The following is a 23,195-nucleotide window of genomic DNA, read 5'->3' as shown; positions in this document are numbered from 1 at the left end:
AAACATTTAGTCTTGCACTACTACAAGTCTTCCACTAGAGGTTCCCAGTGGCTGCGAATGTAGGCTATTAAGTGCTTTGCTGAGAGAACAAAGATTCAAAATTTAATTCTAACACGTATGGTGATTTGCTTGGAGCTTAGTATAATTTCAATAATTTCCTTTTAGTCGCATGATACATGATCTTGTACTGTAGTCCTAGCTAACTCCGTATAAAACTTTGCCAAACGTAAGAACAACATATTTCTGAATTTCATTACAATATCATTACAATTGCAACAAACAAAGAATTCATTTATGTCATATTCATCATATGAGGCAACACTACTTCAAGACGAACTACTCCATCCACAGCATACGTAAGAGGGCTACTTCATAGTGAAGAGTTTCAGAGCGCCTACCCACAGACCCGTGTCGTGTGGCTGCAGTCAAATGTTGAGGCGCGTACAGTGTGAGTGAAAGATCGCAGGTAGGAGCGCGCACTTCACTTTGTGCTTTGTAATACTGCTCGAGTCCAACCTGCTATGCCTTGCGAAATTTTGGTTGGAGAGGGGGAAGGATAGAATGGAGTACAAGGCGACTGAGGTCTGTGTGGACTGAAGACAAGAGCGCGCTATGGAGATGACCGCTCGCCTCGCGCACTTGGACACCAAGGTGGATGGCAGAAACTGTGATGGGCTCGTCAACCATAACGGAGAGACGACAGAGATAACAGTACCGCTCTCTCACACGGGGAAAAGACTCAGTCCGATCGAGGGGGGCAATCTTTATAGACTGCGGGACAGAAAGTTCCTTTTGGAGGACAAGAAGCGCCTCTGCGCGTGGGCACTGGGAACAGCGTTGTTAGGCATTCTGCTGATGGTATTACATGCTGAGCTGTGCCCAGTAGTGTATAAGCCAGTAAGTATACAGCTATAATGAAATACTGGTAACGGTAGCGCGCTTGAGACAAGTGGTGCAATTTATGGATGGAGCATAAGCTCTGGAATTTGAAGGGTATAATGTATTTAATAAGAGGAAATATCACCCAGATTTAAAAAGAAAATTATTTTCTTAGTTATTTAGAGTCTTTTATTTAGGCGTACACAGGAAAAAAAAAAAAAAAAAAAACATTTAAAGTTCCAAAATTACGCACGGCAAGAATATTTAACTTTAGTTGTAGTATAGGAAACTAAAATGTTGTTGCTTAATATCTTAAAGAGAGTTATGCGTTACACTGTAAAAAGTGGATAAATTGTTCTTAATGCACTTGTTTTGTATTAGCTAACAGTTAACACATGAAGGACATTTTTAACATAGGCTATACTTTACAAGTCATATTCCCTGGGTAGCAGGTTGATCAAAAGAGGAAACATCTCTAAATGATAATCTTGACTTTATATAGCAGGTCTGTTTGGTCAAATATGTTTCTGTTTTCTCAAAAAAGAGATGCATTAATAATGTTAAGTTGAAAACAGAACATACAGATAAAGCCCAACGCAACAAGAGTTCCCATGTAAAACCACTCCTGTTAAATTCAGAGCTGATGTCTTTATCAAAACGCTTCCCCAAAGTCCATCTCAACTTTGGCACATAAAATGACCTGTTGGTCAGTGAAGCCCAATTAACACAGGGAATCAGATAGCCTGTGCCCTGCAGTCACTTATGACCCGTTGTGTCCCAAACCAGTATTTTTATTGCCTGACATTTAGCAGGAAATTTTAGCCAACACGAATTACAGTGCATTCAGAGTTTGCATTGTATCCGTTCACGCATTCCTTGAGATTTGAACCTATGACCTTGGCGTTACTGGCACCATGCTCTAATACTGTCTGAGCTACAGAAATGCATGTTTATGTTTTTATAATATAGACACATATATTTAGGATTTTTTAAAATGCATTTAAAATGAATTGGTACATCTTGTCATGATTTAAAACAATTTTCATTCATTTCATACTTTCACTGATTTGAAGATTTAATTCAATGTACTTTATATTTTTGTGAGAAAAACTCTGTAAACATCACCTTATTTTCTTTACTCATATTTACAGTGTAACATGTGTCTAATAGAAAATTAAAACAAAAGTTATTTATGATTGATAACATTATAACGGTTCTACATTTAAACCAAGTATTAATTAAAAAAAAAACATAAAACAATGTTAATTACATAACATATAATCTCTATATTAATCTAGTTTTGCAGTCTCACCCTGAAATAGGTCAACATGAGTGACTGAAGAGTTTTTACTCCCTGACTGACTACTAATCAGTGTTTTCTTGATTTGCTGTAGCAAGTTTCCTATATATATATACGTAGCATAGCCTACTTCTACAACCGTGACAACTTACCATTCTCATGGAAACCAAATTATACAGGAAAAGCAGCTATTTATGCAAGTTTTTCCACATTTTGTCCCCCCTCCCTTTGTGCTGCTCAGACTGCCTGTTGCATCTTTCCACACCATTTAGTGCATAATTAGCGCCCGTTTGAATAATGGATTTAAGTGTTGACCTCAAACGGGACATAAGCACTATGCTGATTTTCACGTGTTATCCTGTCCACATAATGTGGTGGTTGGAGCGCTCAAAAACAAACTTCAGCTCTACCCCCTGTAAGCTTTACCTGTTTCCTCAATGTTGCTGTTGCATTCATACACATTAACATGAACACCACACAAAGAAATCATTCTTTTTTTTTTTCTAAAATCAATATTTGTTATTTTTCTAACACTATAAGTGCAATCTATACCAACAAAGCAACTTTATCTATTCAATATCTATAAATTATTTCTAAAGATGCTTATCACGCTTATATAGGGTTAGACTTAAAGGAGTAGTTCCACTTTTAAAAAAAAACTTTTGCTGATAATTTACTCACCCCCATGTCATCCAAGATATCCATGTCATTCTTTCTTCAGTCAAAAAGAAATGAAGGTTTTTGATGAAAACATTCCAGGATTTTCTCCATATAATTGACTTCATTGGGAACCAAACAGTTCAAGGTCCAAAAGACAGTTTTCAAGAGCCTGTTTGAAAAGCCTGTCTTTTGGAGTCAATGTCTAAAACAGGCTCCTCAGAGTTATCTAAAGTTAACTTTTTTTGCTCAACTTAACACAGCACGACACAAAAATTCTCTTCACTTTTTAGGTCACCCCCTATCTGCGATTTAAAATCTAGGTATCTCTTTAGTATTTATTTACACTGTAAAAAGTGGCTCTTATCTTAAGGAGCTTTTTCTTGATCAAACTCTTAAATGTAGTTTTGTTGATGTAACACAATCCATTTAAGTTTATTAGCCACATTTTTCAGGGTAATGTGTTTGTTATTGCTGCATGTTTGAATTTAAAACCGCTCAGAAAACTGACAAGAAACCCAATCTATGGAACTCATACCATTTACCATTTTCAGAATGGTAATAATTATGTCATTTTTGCCCATTTCCTTCTGGAAATGTAATGACATTTGTTCTTGAATTTGCATAGCAATGCATATACTTGTTTTATGGAATTTTTGTGGCATTTGTATGGAGAAGGACCGCTAACAGAACGATCTTCCAGGCATGATCATTTATTTAAGCCCACCATTCTCTTGGAAAACAGGTTATGCAGGAAAATTGGCTATTTATACAAGTTTTTCCACATTTTGTCTCCCTCCCTTTTGTGTTGCTCACACTGCCTAAGGTCATATTGCATCTTTCCACATCATTTAGTGCATAATTAGCGCCTGTTTGCATAATGGATTTGAGTTTTGACCTCTAATGGCATATAAGCTTGATGCCGATTTTCACATCTTATCCTCCCCACATAACAAACAAAACAAAGAAAAACAATCGTCCTATTGCTGTAAAAAAAAAATGTTAAAAAAAAAAATAAGATTAGAAAAAATCTTAAATTGTTGATTGTGTTCTACAAAGAAAGCACCTGCATCACACATGACGTGATGATTAAACAGCAGAAATTACAGTGAAATACTTTCACTTTTTGGCTAGTATGGGTATTTAATGTATATCTTTTGTATTTAAGTAAAATTCTTCAGTTCTCACATTGACAAATAGCACCACACCGTAACCTGTATAGCATAATTCACTGTCATTCTGTGTATTTTGTCTGTTCTCTCCAGGGATCCATATATGCCCTCTCCATAAACGGTCTCATCAGTTTCTCCACTGGGTGTCTGCTCATTCTCATCATCGCCTTCCATTATAAAGACATCAGAGTGAGTGTTTTTGTCCAATCAGTCTTTTTAACCTCTGAATGTCTGAAAATATTACTCTTAAAGGGACAGTAACCCAAAAATGACAATTCTATCATGTTTTACACACCCTAGATCCAAACGCATTTGACTTATTTTGTTCTGTGGAAAACAAAAGATTTTTTTGTCCATACAATGAACATTGATTTTTATTAACAGTTAGAATTTTCAGTCAGAATTTTCATTTCAGAACTTTCATCCTCCTTTATTGTTAGCTCCGTTTCTTTAGTTTCTTCCATTGCAGTGTCACTTATTTGAATAAAATGCCTCTTGATGTTATCTTGTCTGCTTCAATAGAGACCATATGAGTACATATTGGCATACAATTCATGCTAGCAATAAGATACAGATGAGACTTCACACAGATGGGATATGTTTATCTTATGATATGTAATGTCATGTCCCAATGAGAGGTGTTAAAGTACAGGATTAAATGGTGCAACCCAATACATTCCAAGATTCTTACCCTTAATCAGTGGCATGGGGCACCGCATGGGTGTGCAGCATTTAGACACAACTTTCTACTCTTCTTTATAGTTCATTTGAGGCAGTTTCGGCGTGTCGAGAGCACATATTGTAACGCAAGAACACATCCATGTAATGCACAAGCATGAATTTCTCCGCTTGCAGACGGATTTCCTTCAGTTGAGCACAAAATGCACACATTCAATATACAGTGTTCTCATGGCTATGCGTTCGCTCTGATATTGCATGTGCAATATCTTTAGTATTTTCTTGGAAGTCAGTGCGTCTGGTTACCGACATTCTCTAAAATGTATTCCTTTGTGCCCAGCAGAAGAAATAAATTCATACAGGTTTGAAACAACTTGAGGGTGAGAAAATTATGACAGAATTTTCATTTTGAAGTGAACTTTTCCTGCAACCACTAATTTGTACTGGAAAATATTCATTTGATTGTGTGACTACAGTTCCTGACTGTCACATTGGGTTAAACAAGAAATAACATTTATGTGTTTTATATGAGGCCAGTTACAAAAACCTGACTAAATTTGAACAGTGTCAAATTCAGACACCGCTTCATAGCATCTACAACTGCAGCGTAGAGATAAGAAGGGAAGTGTGAGGAGCAGGTGGGGCTTATCTGAACTCCTCACACTGAGTCAGCAATATGGGGGCCAAAGATTGGTACTGACAAGTCAGTTACACTTCACTGTGTGTTTCTTGTTGTGACTCATTAGGTTAAAGCAACTTAATTTAAAGAACAAAAGAAACGGAACAAAAGCATTGAGAAAGATACAACAGGGGAAATGAGAAAGTAAAAAAAAGTTTGATAGATGATAGAGTCTTCAAAAATTGTGTGTCAAATAAACATCTTCTGAAATCTGAGAAAGTCTTACTTTGAGAAAGCATGTCATTTGGCCAAAGGCCCCCTGCTAGTCTTAAGTACCTCAGCACATGTCTCCATCAGCCCACTCTGCCAAAACATCACCTGCTTTTATACAATCTCACATCTCCCTCAATTCACCCCAACCCCCACCCTATTCCCTTTGCCTGGCATACACTTAACTGTGTTCCCATCATCACTGTAAATTCCTCGTTCAAGGGACAAAATCTCTGGTCAGATAAAATCTCTGTCAGTAGCAAAAAAATATACAGGATTTTGTATGGGCTAATCTATTTAATATCATAAAATGAAAAAATGTACTCCATATTAAGGTCTAATGGTTTTCAAAGGAAGACTGCTCAAAGTCATGTTGAGTATTTTTTTTCAGTTGTGATTCCTATCAAAACAGGATCTTATGCCATTAACCATGTGATGCCAGTGTTATCCATAGTGTGAAAAAGGCTAAAAACATCCGTTAAGCCGAAGTCCGTAACTTGTTTTGTGTTCAAAATTTACTAAATAATAAGCAAGTACATCATGAAAGCAACATCATTTCTTCTGAAATGATTATATATATATATATATATATATATATATATATATATAAACAGTGGTGGGTTCATTGATTTGGGGGCCCCAGACAAAATATAGGAATGGGGCCCTATAGCCTACGATTGCAGACATTTACCTGGATCAACCGGCACATCTCTGATGGCGATACGATTGGCCAGATTCACCGCATGACAACAACCCCCTGTGTTTCGCGTTTAATCCGACCTTCAGTTCCACCAACTCCGACTCCCGTCGATCGATTGCATCCAGTCACAGTTGAAGTCGAACGCACCTGAACGGAAACGTAGGACACAGAACTAAACGTGTGAAAACCCACCCAAACATACAAAAGAACATAGAAACACTGACTATCCTTTACACTACTGTGATTAGATATGGTATGATTTATGTTACAGTTAAATAAATAAGCTGCATTTGGTGCAGGTCATTGTGAGTTTTCCTTTTTTGTGCCATTTTCTTATTATTAACTTTAAAATGGTTAAATCTATTAATTTAACTTTTTCAAATTTTACGGCAGCTGGAACTGGTACAATAAAAGTGTTGCGGTTGTACACTTACAACCAAATTCTGGTCCATGTAGCCTACTTTTCAAACCGTCTGATGTAATCAATCAAGACGGCTGTTGATTAATATGGTGTTACTCATTTTCAGCTCTAAGTCATGTTTGATATTTTTTGTGTCATGTAATTAATGAGGCATTCACTTGTGATTTATGGTTTTGAGTAGTTTCACTGACACACTTGTCCTTCACAAGCAAAACAGTTTACAGCTGGACGTCCCATCAGGGAGGGCGGGGCTGTGTTTATTTTGGCACCGTTCTCACAGCGAATCAAGAACGTCTTGCTCACTTTCTCGTCTTCTTTGCCATACTTTGTTAATCATTGCTTCCTTATGAGATCAATCAAGTGATTCTCTTGTTGATACACATCCTGCCTCTGTTTTTCTTTCCTTTCTTCAAGCTTTTCATCATTGACCACAACCAGGTGGACTGGCGCATTGCCATGACCAGTAACCGAGTGCTCGGCATCTCCCTGGAGCTCATTGTCTGTGCTATCCATCCTGTGGCCATCTACCTGAGGCCAGATATGGGGGGCAGACTCGGGGGGAAACCAGAGCAAAATTCCTCTACCCCCCTCTGCTTGTCCTCCAGCCACAAAGAAGTCATGCTCGATGTGGAGCTGCTGCTGTCGGCCCTCATGTTCCTGAGACTGTATCTCGTGCACAGAGCCGTCCTGTTACACAGCAAGGTGCTCCTCAGCGCCTCTTACAGGAGCATCGGCTCCCTCAACAACATCAACTTCAGCTTCCGCTTTGTGCTCAAGGTGTTAATGAACAAGTATCCGGCCCGCACGCTGCTGGTCTTCATTATGTTATTCTGGTTCTCCGCTGCTTGGATGCTGCGGCTCTGTGAAAGGTACAGAACGTGCAATTACTAGAAGAGAAAACACATATGCAACAGTGTTTGCTATATTTTTTTTCCATTCGCATTCAACTCGTTACAGCTCATCAAGTGTTATCATGCTGATTCTGATGTTGATGGTCAATTTGAGTTGTGGTCATTTCTTACAACTAGATTTATTTCAGGAACAAATATGTTGTTCTTCTGCACTCAGAACTCATTCTTCAATGTCAGTTTCAAACAAAACATTCTAGTGTGTTGTTTTTTTTTCCCTTCAGTTTAATTAGATGTTCTGAGTTTTTCTTTTGTTCTGAGTTATTGACACAGCTGCTCTCTGTCTCCACCTATAGGCAAAAACAGGTCGAGACAGGTGGCATGGACACAGCACTGTGGCTTATAGCCATTACCTTCCTCACAGTGGGCTATGGAGATGTGTCCCCTCACACCAGCTGTGGGAAGTTGGTGTGTCTCTTCACAGGCGTCATGGTAACTTTAATTCCTTTTGAGACAAATGCACTAAATTATGAATTTATTGACAACATAATTAGTTTTTGTTGTGCTATGTACTATTTATGAAAGTGCAGTATTTGTTAGAGTTTTAAACATGTTCAGTGAAATATGTTTGCTCATAAAAGACAAAGAGTACTAATTATTCATTGAGCTCCATATCTTTGGTTTAATAAAGTAAGAGGTTTAGCATTATCATATGACTTTGTAACCATTGTTAGCTTGACCCCATTATTGGTCTCTCGACTACAACTAGCCTAGTCGTAACTGCGACAATAATTCAGCTATATATTCATACCATGAATAAGTCACAACAATGATAAAAAACGACTCTTGTGCACTGGTTCATTTTAATGACTGGGTCAAAAAGATTCAGAAACTCTCGTGAACTTTGAACCGTCACTGTCTGTGAGTCGTTTACAGCTTACTCCATGTGAACCATGCATCGTTTTTTTTTGTTTTTTTCCTATTAATAACGAACCAGAAATGGTGTTACTTTAGATTCATTACATTTACATATTCACTTAATCATTGTTCATGTGAACAATGGATAATGTGAACATTACAGTTATTGAGTAAATGAATTACGGTTTTCTTAAAAACACCGCTTTAGCAAGTGTGCATGTATGTTGTTCGTAAGTCTTTTTGCCTCAAATGGCAAACACTTCTTTTTAAAAATGTAAATCAGTAGTTGTCACAGCTTCTGCTTCATCACACATACAGCATTGTGACTGAGTTATGAGCCCCACGTCCATCTGGACACGTTTTTTACACAGTTAGCTGTTCTTCCTGACAGAGATACTGTCGGATGATGCTGCTGACAGTTTATAATTTTAAATAGAATCATGGTCTGTGACATCTCACATATAGAGGCTGTTCAATCATGATTAACAAACAAGTAGGCTATTGAGAGGTGATCTGAATGAATGAGTTGCATTTTAATATCCAAAAAGTATATATATATGGGCTGTCAGTTTAAAGGTGCCATCTGGAACTAAAAATCAAAAAATATTCCATATTCCATAACAGATGGGGGCAGTATACCTCCAGAAAATGTGTTGTGCCGCTGCCGCACGCACTCACTCACGTCTTCAAACAACACAAACGAGCGCTGTTTTGCTCTCTTTCTCCGCATATTATTCAAATCATTTGACACGATAGTAAAAGGTCGGAAGACCGCAGTTTCACGTGGAGCATTTGGAGATTTTTAGAGATCAGAGACTAAATGAACAACATCTCAACACTAAATGATGAAGACCGACTCATAGACGCCTGTCTCAAAAACAAGCTGTTGCATTTCGACGATATGGGAAAATAAAAGCCTGCAGGCTATTATTTTAAGTTTACGGTATTCGTTTTGTTCATATTACACTTTTATTGTTAGTTTGAATTAATTTGACAGACAGCATTCGCTGATGTTGATCAACCTAGCGAAATTCAGAGCTGCCAGCTCTCACGAATTCACCGTGAGACACATGCAATTAACACTTAGCAAGCAGGTTAGTTAAGCTCTCAGATTCTGTCAATTTTATTATGCAATTCAAACAATAAATACCGTTTTGGCGCTTGTACATGTTACACCACAGATCCCTAGCGCACGTGAACCGATCATCTCTACTAGCTAATGGAAAAAGAACCCGAACACTGTTGAAAGATACAGTATGCTACAACTTACCAAAATGTATTCCTCATGCATAATGTCAACCAATCATTTTTTGAACTCTTACCTGAACTGAAATGTAGTAATGGGCTGTATTTCCACACGACTGACATCAGGTTCAAGTACACACACAAGCCGGCGCGAGCGCGACTCACTCGTGTACTGCAGTTTGGCTGGTGGTAATGTTGCCCGGCCGCATACCGCCTCCCATGGCCGGAACTGGTATTACGACACTTGCCGGGCCGGGGCTAGTCATTTAGCATGCTAATTTAGGTTTATATCTCGGCAGCACTATAACTTGTCAGTTTTTTAATTACATCATTGCACTTATTTCTTCTTTGATGCGTGTAGCTCATTTTTTGGATATTTTTACCTCAATTATTACATATGGCACCTTTAACGGTCTTTTTGTCCTAGCAAACTTTGTAGTTTTTTCACATGCTTTTGCAACAGGACGCGGCATGCGTCCTGATCCATTTCGGCGTCTCGCGCTCGTCATCTACTCAAAGCCGGCTTGCAAGCCCAAACGTGTGTTTGCGGCGTGCCTGTTGTTTTCATTCCGTTCTAGCTAGATCCGCTTGCGCTTTGGTCGAAGAAGCAACAAAACGTCCTCGCGCAGCGCAAGCCATTGAAATGAATGGGTTCAGAGCGCAGCGCGAGGACGTTTTTACGCACACACTCGTTTCGGCTTGCGAGCCGGCCAAATAGGAACGTTACGTTTTGAGTGGATGACGAGCGCGAGACGCCGAAATGGATGCCCTTAGAAGATTCTGAATGGAAAGTATACTTTTAAAAAGTTGCCAAATTGTCCCATTGACAAGACAATCTGTGTGTTTTGTCATTGTGAACTGAGCGATCACCATCACAGCAGCACGTCCAGTCTGAAACACCACTTGATGATGGCCAAGCAAACACACACGCACGCACACGCACACACACAGATGATGCGAATTCTCCACCCCCTTGTCAATATCAGGACCTCGTCAGTATTTCTTTCACCCTTTTATTGATAGACAGTGTTACATTGTGTGAGAGATTATTTATATGTTAATGTGAAATTGAACACTATACCAATAGTATTTTCAATAGGCTAATAATAATTAAAAAAAAACATTTGCACTAAACAAGCCGATCCACTTTTCCATGTTGACAAGAGCATTAAAATGAGAAAAAAAAATAATGTAACAAAATTAAATCAAAAGACATTTAGAATAGATAAAAATGTGCGATTAATCGCGAGTTAACTATGACTAATGCGATTAATTGTGATTAAATATTTTAATCATTTGACAGCACATATATATATATATATATATATATATTTGTCTTGTTGTATAATGTTGAAATCATTTAAGGCATTATGAACGTTTTTAAAAATGGATTAAATATAAACTCTCAGGGTTTGTGTGCATCAGGGTGTATCTTAACATAGAGTTCAGTAAGTGAAGGAGGGAGGGAATGATTTAGCAATACGATACACAGATTGTTCTGTCTGTAAACCAAGTACTTTGGTTACACCCGTACAAGATCATTTCAGGCTGAATCACTGAAAATCTAGACGATACATATTTCATGTCAAAAGTTTACAACAAGAAGCGTATTATATAATATTATTTTATTTTAAAAATGTGAGTATAAGTATTAAATATAGTTTTATTACATAATTAAAATTGTTTAAACATAAGGTCATTTTAGTTTGTGCATTTACTAACATTAGAATAAAAATCGTAAAAATACAACTGTCTCTGTTGGTTCATGTTAGTTTAGGTCCATTAAATAATATGAACCGATGTTCATTTTAATAATGTATTACTACATTTTTAATTGACCGATATTAATAATGCTTTAGAAGTATTCTTCATTATTAATCAATGTTTACAAAAGGAACCTTTTTGTAACGTTTTAGCGAATGTTTACAGTGACGTTAGAGCCTGTGCCAGTATGTGTTGTGAATTTGTGGTGTATGTTCCTGAGGGTCGGGTTTCCAGCCTCACTGTGACTTAGACAGCTGCATCTGCACCGTACTGTCCGCCCTTCTCTTCTCTCCATCCCTCGTTTCCGATCAGGGCAGATAAGCCGGCAGGATAGGAGCATGGGGCTCACACGACAGGAGCACGGGGCTAAAGCCAAAGCCAGACACCTCCCTGACACAGTGGAAAATAATCCTTCACTCTTCTTTCTCTCCCTCGCTCAGTGCTTTTATAAGCTTTCCCCTTTTTTTAGGGAACATTTTCCACCATTGCCATTTTTAGGTGGTTTATAGCATTTGGCGCCACTAGATCAGGAGGGTGTGCCAACCTGTGCCTAAGACTTGGAAAACCAGAAAACAAAAAGTTTCCTAATCCAGTTGGAACAGTATGTCAACAGTTCATTAGTGGGGGATTGCCTCTCACCTGTAGTTCACTCAAGCGTAGTGTTCAACATGCCTGGTTGCCTCATGTAAATGCCTCCTATCACTTTCTCCACATAAAGACGAGATTTTAACGACTTTCCAATGGCACGATCAGCTTCCATCATCACCTGTTGCCCATTAACTGGAAGTATGATGGAGCGTCTGTGTGTTTGTTTTGCATACCTGCACTGCAAAAAAAAAAAAAAAAAGTATAGTTAATTTATATTTTAATCAGTATTTTTCTTATTCCACAAAAAAGATATATATAATTACACAATTTAGTTTTTTTTAAAATTGATCTGGTTAGAAATGACTAATTGTTTTTACCTTGCTTTAAGCTTAAAACTTATTAATTCTAATGAGCTAGAAAACAATAACAGACTATAAGAAAACAGACAATTGTATAAGAAACGTAATTTAATATAATAAATTCTTTGAAAACATTTCCTAAAATCTTTTACCGTTTTGCGTCCTGAGTATATATACAATTTCTTTCTTTTTTTTTTTTTTGAAAAACAAGAAAAAAATACTAGTAAAGAATTTCAGTGTACCTTTTTGCATCTTGCATGAATTCCAGAAAATTCTTCTTATAGGGTGGGGACAGTTCAAAAGATGAATGTGTATCTCCATATTTTTGATTATAACACCCAGGAATTCACATCGTCTGCCAGCAGAGGAAAAGAGCATTGAGGGAGAAACTCTTGTGTTCAAATGTGGATTTTGCTTGTTGAATTGATTAATTCTGGCTTAATGAGATGATTGACTAAGGGGAGTTTTGTGATTATACTTTACCGAATTCCTTGACTGCTGTGAATAATCAACTATGGAAAAACTGTAGGCCCTTTTAGTCAATACCATGAATCAACCTTAAAGCGAACGGATTAAACCATTGCTTGCTAACTTTTATTTCTTTCCATAACAACTAACTGTCTCTCTCTCTCTCTGTGTCTCCCTTTCTTTATCTCTCAATGTTTTTTTTCTCTAATGCAACAAATTAAGGAGCTCAGGTAAATGAACTAATTACATGGAAACATTAAGCTTCATTCCACCACAGAATAAAAACAGTTTTAAAGATAACCTTTTTATCTCACAATTGCATGATATAAAGTGGAAATTGCGTGGTAAGTCAGAATTGTGAGATATATAATCACAATTGCATGTTATAAAGTCAGAATTGCGAGATACAAGCATGCAAAAAACGAAAGCCAGAATTGCAGAATTTTATTCCTCACAATTCTGACTTTATAACACACAATTGTGACTTTACAACTCGCAATTGTGACTATATCATGCAATTGTGAGATACAAAAGTCTGAATTTCGAGATGTAAACTCACAATTGTTAGATAAAAAAGTGAATTTTGAGATCTAAACTCACAATTGTGAGATAAAAAGTCACAATTTTTTTTGTTCTGTGGCGGAAACAAGCTTCCGTAAATTCCCCATAGAGACACACACTTTTTATAATGAATTTTTTCTATATTTTGTTTTTGAAAATGGATTTGAATAAAACAAAGACTATTATATTCCATTCCGCCGACAATTATTTATACACTTGTTACAAATAATTCTGTGTACTGTCTGAATATTTTATGTCTTAGTACATGTTTGGGATAATAAGACAGATGGTAACCATGCTCATGTCTGTGTGTTTGTTGTCAGGGTGTGGCATGTACTGCTATGTTGGTAGCAGTCATGACTAAGAAATTGGCGCTTAACAAAGGGGAGAAACACGTGCATTTCTTCATGATGGACATTCAGATCTCCAAGCGGGTGAGCACCACAGTCAAAATGCCACTCTCTTTCAATTCTTTACTGTCTTTCCCCACACCTGTGTACTTGGTCATTTCCTTATGACCGATTTGGTGGTGATAAAAAAAAAAAAAAAAAAAAAAAAGATATGTTAATGATAATTAGACTTAGCTTAGCCATTTGGGAATGCTTAACTTGATCTTTAAAAATATCTCTCTGTTGCGGATGAGAAACATAAAAAGCATGTGACCCAGAGGATGCAGAGGCATGGATGGAAGCAGCATTATTTTCCGCATTGAACGTGTGTTATGATTTCTGAGGCTTTTTATAATATTATTTTTTCCTTAAATAGGGAATTCCAAACAGCAGCACAGTGTGGGAAATGCTTAGGTTGGCCAGGCAGAGACGGCCGCTGAGCTCTTAATAGCCGACAAAAGGCGTCAAAGGGAGGAAACAATCAGGTCCCTGTCAGGAAAAGAACTTGTGTTAGCCCATGAGAAGTTTAACTGCAGACAGGAAATACGATGCACTGATGTGTGTCCTGTGAGTGAGCCTTAGCGTATGTACTGGGAAAGAAGGGAGGAGAGAAGGTCTTGATGCTGAGGTGGGCAGGCGGGTGGCTTACGCTCCTCTAACAGGATCCATCTGTTTGCTTATCAGAGGAAGGAGGAGAGACCCCGAAATAAATGCATAGAGGAAGATGGTAAATGGTTAGAGTTTCAACAAATGGACGGAAATCATATTGCTTTGAGGAGGCAAGAATTGACTGAAAATTACGTTGGATCGTTTCCCACCGCTGAAACCAAGTTCTTAAAGGAACATTACGGGGTTTAAGCTTAATCGACAGCATTTGTCATAATATTGATCCCTCGTGTTTCCCTTGTCCCTCATTTTCAAAATGATCAAGGACCTGGGGAAACTAGGAAAATTACTTTTGGGCAGTTGCAAAAGTTTGTTTAACATTTATAAGCAAAAAATATATATATTGAACAACTATTTAAATATTATTATTATTATTATTATAGGCTAAATAAGTTCATTATATATAGTATGTTATATACTGTATATATATATATATATATATATATATATATATATAGCTATATGTAAACTTTATATAAACCTAACACTAAAACCATGTTAACACACATATCGTTTATATTGAGGCAATATATTGAAAGATTATTTTAACGTTAACATATTGGCCACATTCATTTCTATCATGATTGCCTCACCTAAAACCATTTTTAATTGTTGCCAATGATTGTTTTAAGAAAAGGACGGACAAGTGGACGTAGATTTTTTTTTTCCTCAACATTATGTCACACATGTGCCCAGAATATTCCTACAACATATTCATAAAGGTCTGGACCTGTGCTTTTAACTTGGCAAAAGCTATTTCCTGTCACATGCTTTGTTGTGTTGATGTGTGTGTGTGTGTGTGTGTGTGTGTGTGTGTGTGTGTGTGTGTGTGTGTGTGGCGTGCCACAGGTCCAACTCATCAGATCCTGCAATGATTTACCTTGATGATACTTTAAAGGAAGACATCTGGACACAGTTGGACACACTAATAATAACCACAAATGCACAAAATTGGCAGGGAGGTTGTGACATCATTATGAGCAGGTCTTCAACAGGAAGACACAGAGACGATAATACAATCAAAGAAAGTACAGAATGATTGAAAAAGAAAGCCGTTTACCGTCCATAACCCATATATAACTTCAGAATAGCTATTCTCATCCTCAAATCACCCTCAAAATAACCTATACTCATCCGTCCGTTCCTCTCTTTCCGTGTTTGTTTCCATCAAGGCCACTTCTTTAATAAACCACACCAGTTTCCTGTCCATCCTGTCCAGATTTTCTAGTAATACTGTTGTATTTTGCCATTTACACATCACAATCATCATCACTGTTGTCGGTTGTAATTTAATGGCCAGAAACGTTTACAGTAGATTCAGTATTTTATCTGCTGAACAATTTAAACATGCAACTGTTTACTTAATGAATGGATTACAGACTGGCAATAGTGTATCATTGTATAGTTATGATGGATGGATTACTTATTATTGAAATCCTCCTCTCTGTGGTGCAGATCCGGCACGCAGCAGCCGATGTGCTGAGAGAATGTTGGCTACTGCATCGCACCACCCAGACGAAGGACAACAGCGGAGAGCATCGACATCATCAGAGATGCCTGCTGGAGGCGATCCGTGTGTGAGTGATCCGTTACAGTGTGCATTCAACCATTAGACATCAGGCATAGACAATCACTACAGACATTTTTTTTTTGAGAAGGTTTTTTTTTTTCATCTTTGGGTTGCTGACAAAATACTTTTGGGCAATTGAAAAAAATAAATATTTGAAAAAAATAATGTGACACTTTATTTTATATGTACATATATATATATATATACTGTATATATGAAAAGTTCAGATGCAAAAGCCTCTAAGTGCCATTTGAAATTTTCTTCTAGAATGACAGCCCATTCTCACCCCCAAGGCGTCACCTAACTGACGCCTTGGGAAGCATTTGGACATGCTTCAATATCTGACGCTTTAGGCGCCCTTTAGCGTCAGTTAGATGACGCCCTAGGATCGCGTGTACCCTACCCCCACCCCACACCTAAACCTAACCGCGTCCTCTAACAGACGCTTTCCTTTAGCGTCAGTTAGATGACGCCGTAGGATCGCGTCATGTAAGTGACGCTAAAGGGCGCCTAAAACGTCAAATATTGAAGCATGGTCAAAGGTGACGCCTTGGGGTGAGAATGCGTTGAGAATGATCATTTTTATCAAGCTTGTATATTTAAGTTCAGTGATTTCACTTAAATGGCAATGATAATTACCTATTAATTGTTATTTAAGTGAAATTACTGAAATTAAATATACAAGTTTGATAAAAATCATCATTAATGGATATTGAAGCATGGTCAAAATGCTTCCCAATGTGTCAGTTAGATGATGCGTTGGGATGAGAATGGGCTGATATATATATATATATATATATATGTATATATATCAGCCCATTCTCATCCCAATATATATATATATATATATATATATATATATATATAAAATAAAGTGTCACATTATTTTTCTAAAGCGTCGGATCACATTATTTTTCTAAAGCGTCAATGTTGAAGCGTGGTCAAAATTGTCAGTAGATGACATTTAACACATTCTCATCCCAAAAAGTCATATAACTGACGTTTTGGGACGTCTTTTGACCATACGTCAATATTCGCCTTTTTTAGGGCCCCCTTAAACGTCGGTAGAGGGCGATCCCGGGCCGTCATACAACTGACGCTTTACCTTTAACGTCAGTTAGGTGACGGGTTAGGTTTAGGGTTAGGTTTAGGTCTGGGGTAGAGTTAGGATCCCATAACCTCATCTACCGACGTTTAAGGGGGCCCTAAAAAGGCGAATATTGACGTATGGTCAAAAGACGTCCCAAAACGTCAGTTATATGACTTTTTGGGGTGAGACTGCGCTGTGACATTTAATGAATTAAACATAAGATATGATAAAAAAATATTCACATGCAATAGGTCACCAATCTGGACCATCACCTAGGCTAATTTAACTATTTAAACCCTATGGACACTGGGGTAGGACATTGCTTCATTGCTTCGAGGGAACTGCTCATATTCCACTTGGTCATTTTCTATAAAATCATACATGACAAGTCAGTTTCACAAAGCATATAGGCTATATGTTCTTGCGGTTGTTTATTTTGTAGTCATTGCAAGAATAGCAGTTTCCCATCTCTCAGCAGTTTGTTGAGCACTTGTTTACAGTATGTCCTCACATCATCCCGCAGATAAAGGGCTGGGTTTGGATGCAGTTCCAATCCTATATGACCTTAGGAAGCTATGATGTATGAATCTACACCAGAGTTTAGGATTGTTAATGACTACAGGAATGGGGCTCTTAGAATGTTCCATGTGTGTATGCATGAGATCTGTGGCTGTAAGGGGTGGAGGGATTTCTTACTTCCTGTTTTACAGTTAGCAGAATCACCAAAAATATTCTGGAAAGAAAGTGGGTGCTGCCGTGAAAGCTAAAACGGCATGGTAGCAAGCAGACCGCCACATAGTTTGGAAGTCATTTTAGTTTGTGCTTTTTGGTGTGTTTCCTTTTTGCTCCAATGACACACGGTCATGTCTGCATGCTCTGTTGCTGATGGTTCCCCTACAATAACTGGTTTCCGTTTTGCTTTTTTGGGACACAACATATTCAGAGACATCTGCCAGTCAGCCTGTTGCAAAACCTGACTTACACAAACTTTCATTACTTGAGATTACAAAAGAATATCTTGAATTAAAAAAATTAAAAAATTAAATTTTAATAAAAAAATTACAATAAACACAATAAAAAATTACATTAAGTGCAATTAATTCTAAATATAACTAACGTATGCGAGAAATTATAATTTAACTCAATATTTGACTACACTACACCACACTGACATTTTTTCTTTTTTAAAACAAAATATGAAACTGGCAGTCACAAAACTTTGACAAATCCAGGGAGTCAATAAATTAAATATTAATAAAAAAGCACCAGTCAAGATTCTGTAAGAAATGCATACAGGTCTATAATAAAAATGAATTAAAGCATAAAAAAAGGAAAAAAACTGAAAAATATATATATAAAATAATTAATAAAACTTAAACTAAAATTTAAATATAAAAATAAAAGCTAATTCAAATTTAATATATACAAAAATAATAATCACTAATATCAATACTATATAAATAATATAACACTATTTTGACCCCACTTTTATACAAAATTGTATAATATATTTTATGAACCTATGACCATCCCATGTAAATTACATTACTGAGGATCACATGCAAGATTTATGAAGAATACATGGAATATTAAACAATTAAAGGATTATTGAAGAAACACAACACCCTTGCTCATTTTGCCCCCATTTTGCATATGATTATTAGAGGATTGATATCTCCAACATGGAGAAACCTAGCAGACTAAAGTTCATTGTACCAGGCGATGAATGTAAATAAACGCATGTCTTTGTCTACAACTAGATTTCGTCACTTGCGGTTGAAGCAGAGGAAGATAAGGGACTATGCCAGTGAGATGGTGGATCTTTCGAAGGTAAGTCAAGACATACATCAGACTGGTGTCTAGGTCTGTTTGCCCTAATAAAGAGGCATTCACTTAACCCAGACATATAAATGTTCTGTGAAACCATAAACATCTCTGTAAAAACTACATTAATGTCTGACAGTGTCTGGTGTGCTACTAATGGCTGTGCACATAAAAAGAAAAACAAGACTCATGACAGTCACCTTCCAGAGATTGTACCTCCCAATTTTTTTTGTGAGAAATGAGTGAGAAAATGACCAAATGTCCAGTGTCTTATTATACCTATGTGCTTATACACTCGTGAAATACAGCTGTAGCAAATCTAAGAAAAGGATATTGTCTGGAAATGGACTTTGTCCTCAAACAGATGCAGATGATCATGTGTGATCTGAGTGCAAACTGGAACAGCTCTTATCATGAGCTTGAACAGCGAATCATCTCCATGGAGCAGAAGCTAGACGAGCTGGGACGCTCCTTCCAAAGCACCTCTGAGCTGCTCACACAGGCGCTGCATCGCCGTAGACTGGACCACAGGTACACTGTACAAAAATAACACAGATTATTATTATTAAAAAAAAATAAAAAAAACAGATTATTAGAGTACGTATTGCAAGAAAAACTATCTTTCTTCTTCAAAATGTCATGTTGCTTGCCCTTTCTTTGTAATTATCTATGAAATTTACAAGGAATTTCTGAGTGAAAATTGTTTCTACATCAATTTTTGAGTGCCATCAGCAGTCAACAGTCTGTCTTTATGTGCTTATTATGGTGGCCAAGAGAGGTTAAAGCGCTGCAACTGAAGAAAACATGCAAAAAGAAATAACACCAGTAAATTAAGAAAACATTTGTATCAGTTTGACAAAACGTGTGCTGCAAATACAACACAACTAAATACAGAAATAAGCTGGAAATACTCACAACACAACCATAAACAGAAACACACAAAACAAAAAGTCAAAACAACTAAATACAGAAACGCACTGCAAATACCAACACATTCTCATCCTTTGGCGTCATATAGGTGACGCCATATGGCATTTCGTCGAAATACTATGCACATGGCACCCTTTAGCATCAATATAACACGCACTGTTATGGGTAGGTTTAGGTCTGCGTCTCATATTGACGCTAAAGAATGCCACTCACCTGTATGACGCCTGGGTTCTGCGTGTTATATTGACGCTAAAGGGTGCCATGTGCGTAGTATTTAGACGAAATGTCAAATCTCTAAAAGGGGCAAAATGACCACGGGTGTGGTGTTTCTTCAATAATCTTTTTGATTTGGCATCACTTATATGACGCCAAAGGACGAGAACGGGCTCCAAATACTCACAATGCAACCTGTGGTGGAAATTGTAAATTAAAGTAACCATGTTAGACCAACATCTGACCTCATTTAACATCTAACATTTGAACAGAATGTACTGTTCGAAACCAAGGGAAAACTTGTGACTTTGAGTGCGTGTGTTTGTGTGAATATACTGTAAATGACAAATATGGGAAATAGAACTAGACAGATGTCTAAATTCGAAAGCAAAACCAGAGTTTAGTCATCTAGTAACAAGAGGGCTTGTCTATTAAGAACCAATCAATTTTTCTTCTGGGAAGTTCTCTGAGGAAATGTTGAAAACTCCCGGCCGTCATTTAGAGGACATTTGCTGAAGTCTGTTTGTTAATTATTCCTGCGCATTAAGTAAACTAGTTAGTGGAACAAGTTATTTAGCGAATCAAATACTCACAACACAACTAAATACAGAAACGCACAGTACTCACAACACAACCAAATACAGAAATGCGCTGCAAATACTTATTGACGAACCTGGCTGGGACATGCTTATTATTCAATGTCGTCAGTAATGTTGTCGAGTATTTTTGTTTAGTTTAAGATCGTGATCGTATGTGCATTGAAAGTATTTGCAGCGCGTTTCTGTATTTGTTGCATTGAGTATTTTCAGCACATTTGTTTTCACCGATGAAGATGTTTTCTTTATTTGCTAATGTTTTTCCATTTGCATGTTTTTCCTTTGGTTGCTGAGCTCTCTTGGCCACCGTAGTTTATCCTTAAAGGGATAGTTCACCCAAAAATGAAAAATAAGTAAATAATTACTCACCTCCATGCTGTACCAACCCCGTAAGACCTTCGTTCGTCTTCGGAACACAAATGAACATATTTTTGATTACATTTGAGAGCTTGATCACTACCACATAGGCACCCTAAGAGATTGAAACTTGATGGCCCAGAAAGTCATTGAAGAAAATGTTTAAATATTCCATGTGACTACTGTGGCTCAAGTATAAGTTTATCAAGCGACGAGAATACTTTTTGTGAGGAAAAAACAACAAAAAATAACGGGGCTGGGACGAGAGTTCAAGAGATTTCCACGACGCATGCGCGAGAGCTACGTTATTTTCCTAATACTTCTTGTTCAGTTCTCGCGCATGCGTCGTGGAAATCTTTTGAACTCTCGTCTCAGGCCCAGAAGCAAGAAAAGGAATAGTCAAATAAAGTCGTTATTTTTGTTGTTGTTTTTTCCGCACAAAAAGTATTCTCGTCACTTGGTAAACTTATAGTTGAGCCACTGTAGTCACATGGAATATTTAAACATTTTCTTCAATGACTTTCTGGGCTGTCGAGTTTCAATCCCTTAGGGTACCTATGTGGTAGTGACCCAGCTCTCAAATTTAATCAAAAATATCTTCATTTGTGTTCCGAAGATGAATGAAGGTCTTACGGGGTTGGTACAGCATGGAGGTGAGTAATTAATGACTTAATTTTTATTTTTGGGTGAACTATCCCTTTAATAAGTACGGAGTAAAGTCTGGCTTTGTCTCTACACAGGTGACCTGTGACATCTCTTTTGGAAGGCCATCCTCTGAATGTTCTTCAATCAAACCACTTGAACCGGAGGAGGATTAACAACCACAGCAGACATCTTTTTTTATTTAGCTCTGCTATGCCTATTTATGAACATTTCCTCAATTCTCAATTCTACAAACATGAAATTGAGAAAAGGCCACTTTTTGGTTACTTTAAACGTTTTACCATTGATTTAGAGTTTCAGTTCATAATTGATACAAAAACTAAGAGATATAAATTCTGGTGTTACATGAAGAAACAAATTCTGATTTCTCGTAAAATAATAGTACAGGTCTCCGAGTGATTTATATCATTGTGAAAGTCACTGAAAGGATGTGGATTCTTCTATTATTCTTCTATTTCCGAACTGTCAGTCTCTATCTCAAAATTGGGAAGTATGAATCAAGCAGAGTAGCTTGATTATAATTTTATGTCTCTAATTTGATACACTCTTTTCCAGTTACATTTAAATGTGCATACAACCTGGGAATGACACATTGATGAAGCTTTCTGAATCTTAAGCCAATTATAGTTATGTGCCAAGGATAAACCAGACTTCCTCACTGACTGTTGCCCTTGAACACTGTTATTTTAAAACGACCCTCATTTAGGCAGAACCTGCACCCATAAAAAATCTGGGAATGACTTGAATTTCCATCAGCCCTTTAACCTGACAGGGCATCTGTTGAATGATGGTATGTGGCGGCTCTAACTACACAATGAAACGTTTTTGTACATTATGGTCTTCAGAATATTGGTGTAACGGAAAAATCTTTATCGCTTGAGCCTGTTCATTAAGAAAGAGGCTGTCAGTCCTCTCGGATAACTCCTCCTGGTGGACAAAAGTGTGTGCTGCAGATTCGGTTATCATTCCTATGAAGACCATGCATAGGCCTTGTCCTTTATTGTTTAGGATAAATAATTTTCAGAACAGACTGAATACCTAGATGTATATGCAGCATAGTGACTACATGAGGGCAATGGGAATAAAAAGAGAGGTCAGATCTGTTTTATGTATTTCTTTTCCAAAAAACAGGAACTTCATCTTAGGTGTACCGTCTTCAACCATTGGAACCTGCTGATATATGAATGGCACCTTACTCATTATTTGACCAATCATTAACCTTTGCTGTTTTTACTATTATTTGTTTGTCAAAAACAAACATAGAGAAGCAAACCAGAACATTTTTTTTCTTTTGCCTTAGATTCAAGATGATCAGGAATTCAGTCTTGCATGTTGTATTGTGAAATCGACACAAAAAAAATGCCAGGAGAAAATGACTGAAACAACGTTTACAGCATTATTTTTGCACATTTTAATAAAGCCATCTCATGTTAACACAACTTTGTGTTTT

The 23,195-nt window shown here is 37.2% G+C and overlaps 1 protein-coding gene and 1 long non-coding RNA gene across 2 annotated transcripts; one reads left to right on the top strand and one right to left on the bottom strand.

Moving 5' to 3' along the window:
* Nucleotides 1-353: 353 nt before the first annotated feature.
* Nucleotides 354-22,986, top strand: kcnn4 (potassium intermediate/small conductance calcium-activated channel, subfamily N, member 4). Its single transcript, XM_039679534.2, has 9 exons — nt 354-897; nt 4,102-4,197; nt 7,111-7,565; nt 7,901-8,036; nt 13,771-13,881; nt 15,958-16,079; nt 18,923-18,992; nt 19,351-19,517; nt 21,823-22,986. Exons 1-9 carry the CDS (start codon nt 613-615, stop codon nt 21,824-21,826), a joined length of 1,446 nt encoding a protein of 481 aa, XP_039535468.2. The 5' UTR covers nt 354-612; the 3' UTR covers nt 21,827-22,986.
* On the bottom strand, nt 11,873-12,746 carry LOC120484399 (uncharacterized). Its single transcript, XR_005623738.2, has 3 exons — nt 12,661-12,746; nt 12,111-12,297; nt 11,873-12,027 (listed from the first exon to the last, which is right to left on the bottom strand). It is a non-coding gene; the product is annotated as an uncharacterized LOC120484399 (long non-coding RNA).
* Nucleotides 22,987-23,195: the final 209 nt, after the last annotated feature.

Source organism: Pimephales promelas, chromosome 12 (assembly GCF_988280905.1).
Source record: "Pimephales promelas chromosome 12, fPimPro1.hap1.1, whole genome shotgun sequence".
Taxonomy (NCBI): Eukaryota; Metazoa; Chordata; class Actinopteri; order Cypriniformes; family Leuciscidae; genus Pimephales; species Pimephales promelas.
Note: the sequence above shows the minus strand (reverse complement) of the source record. Positions and strands in the feature narration are given on the sequence as shown.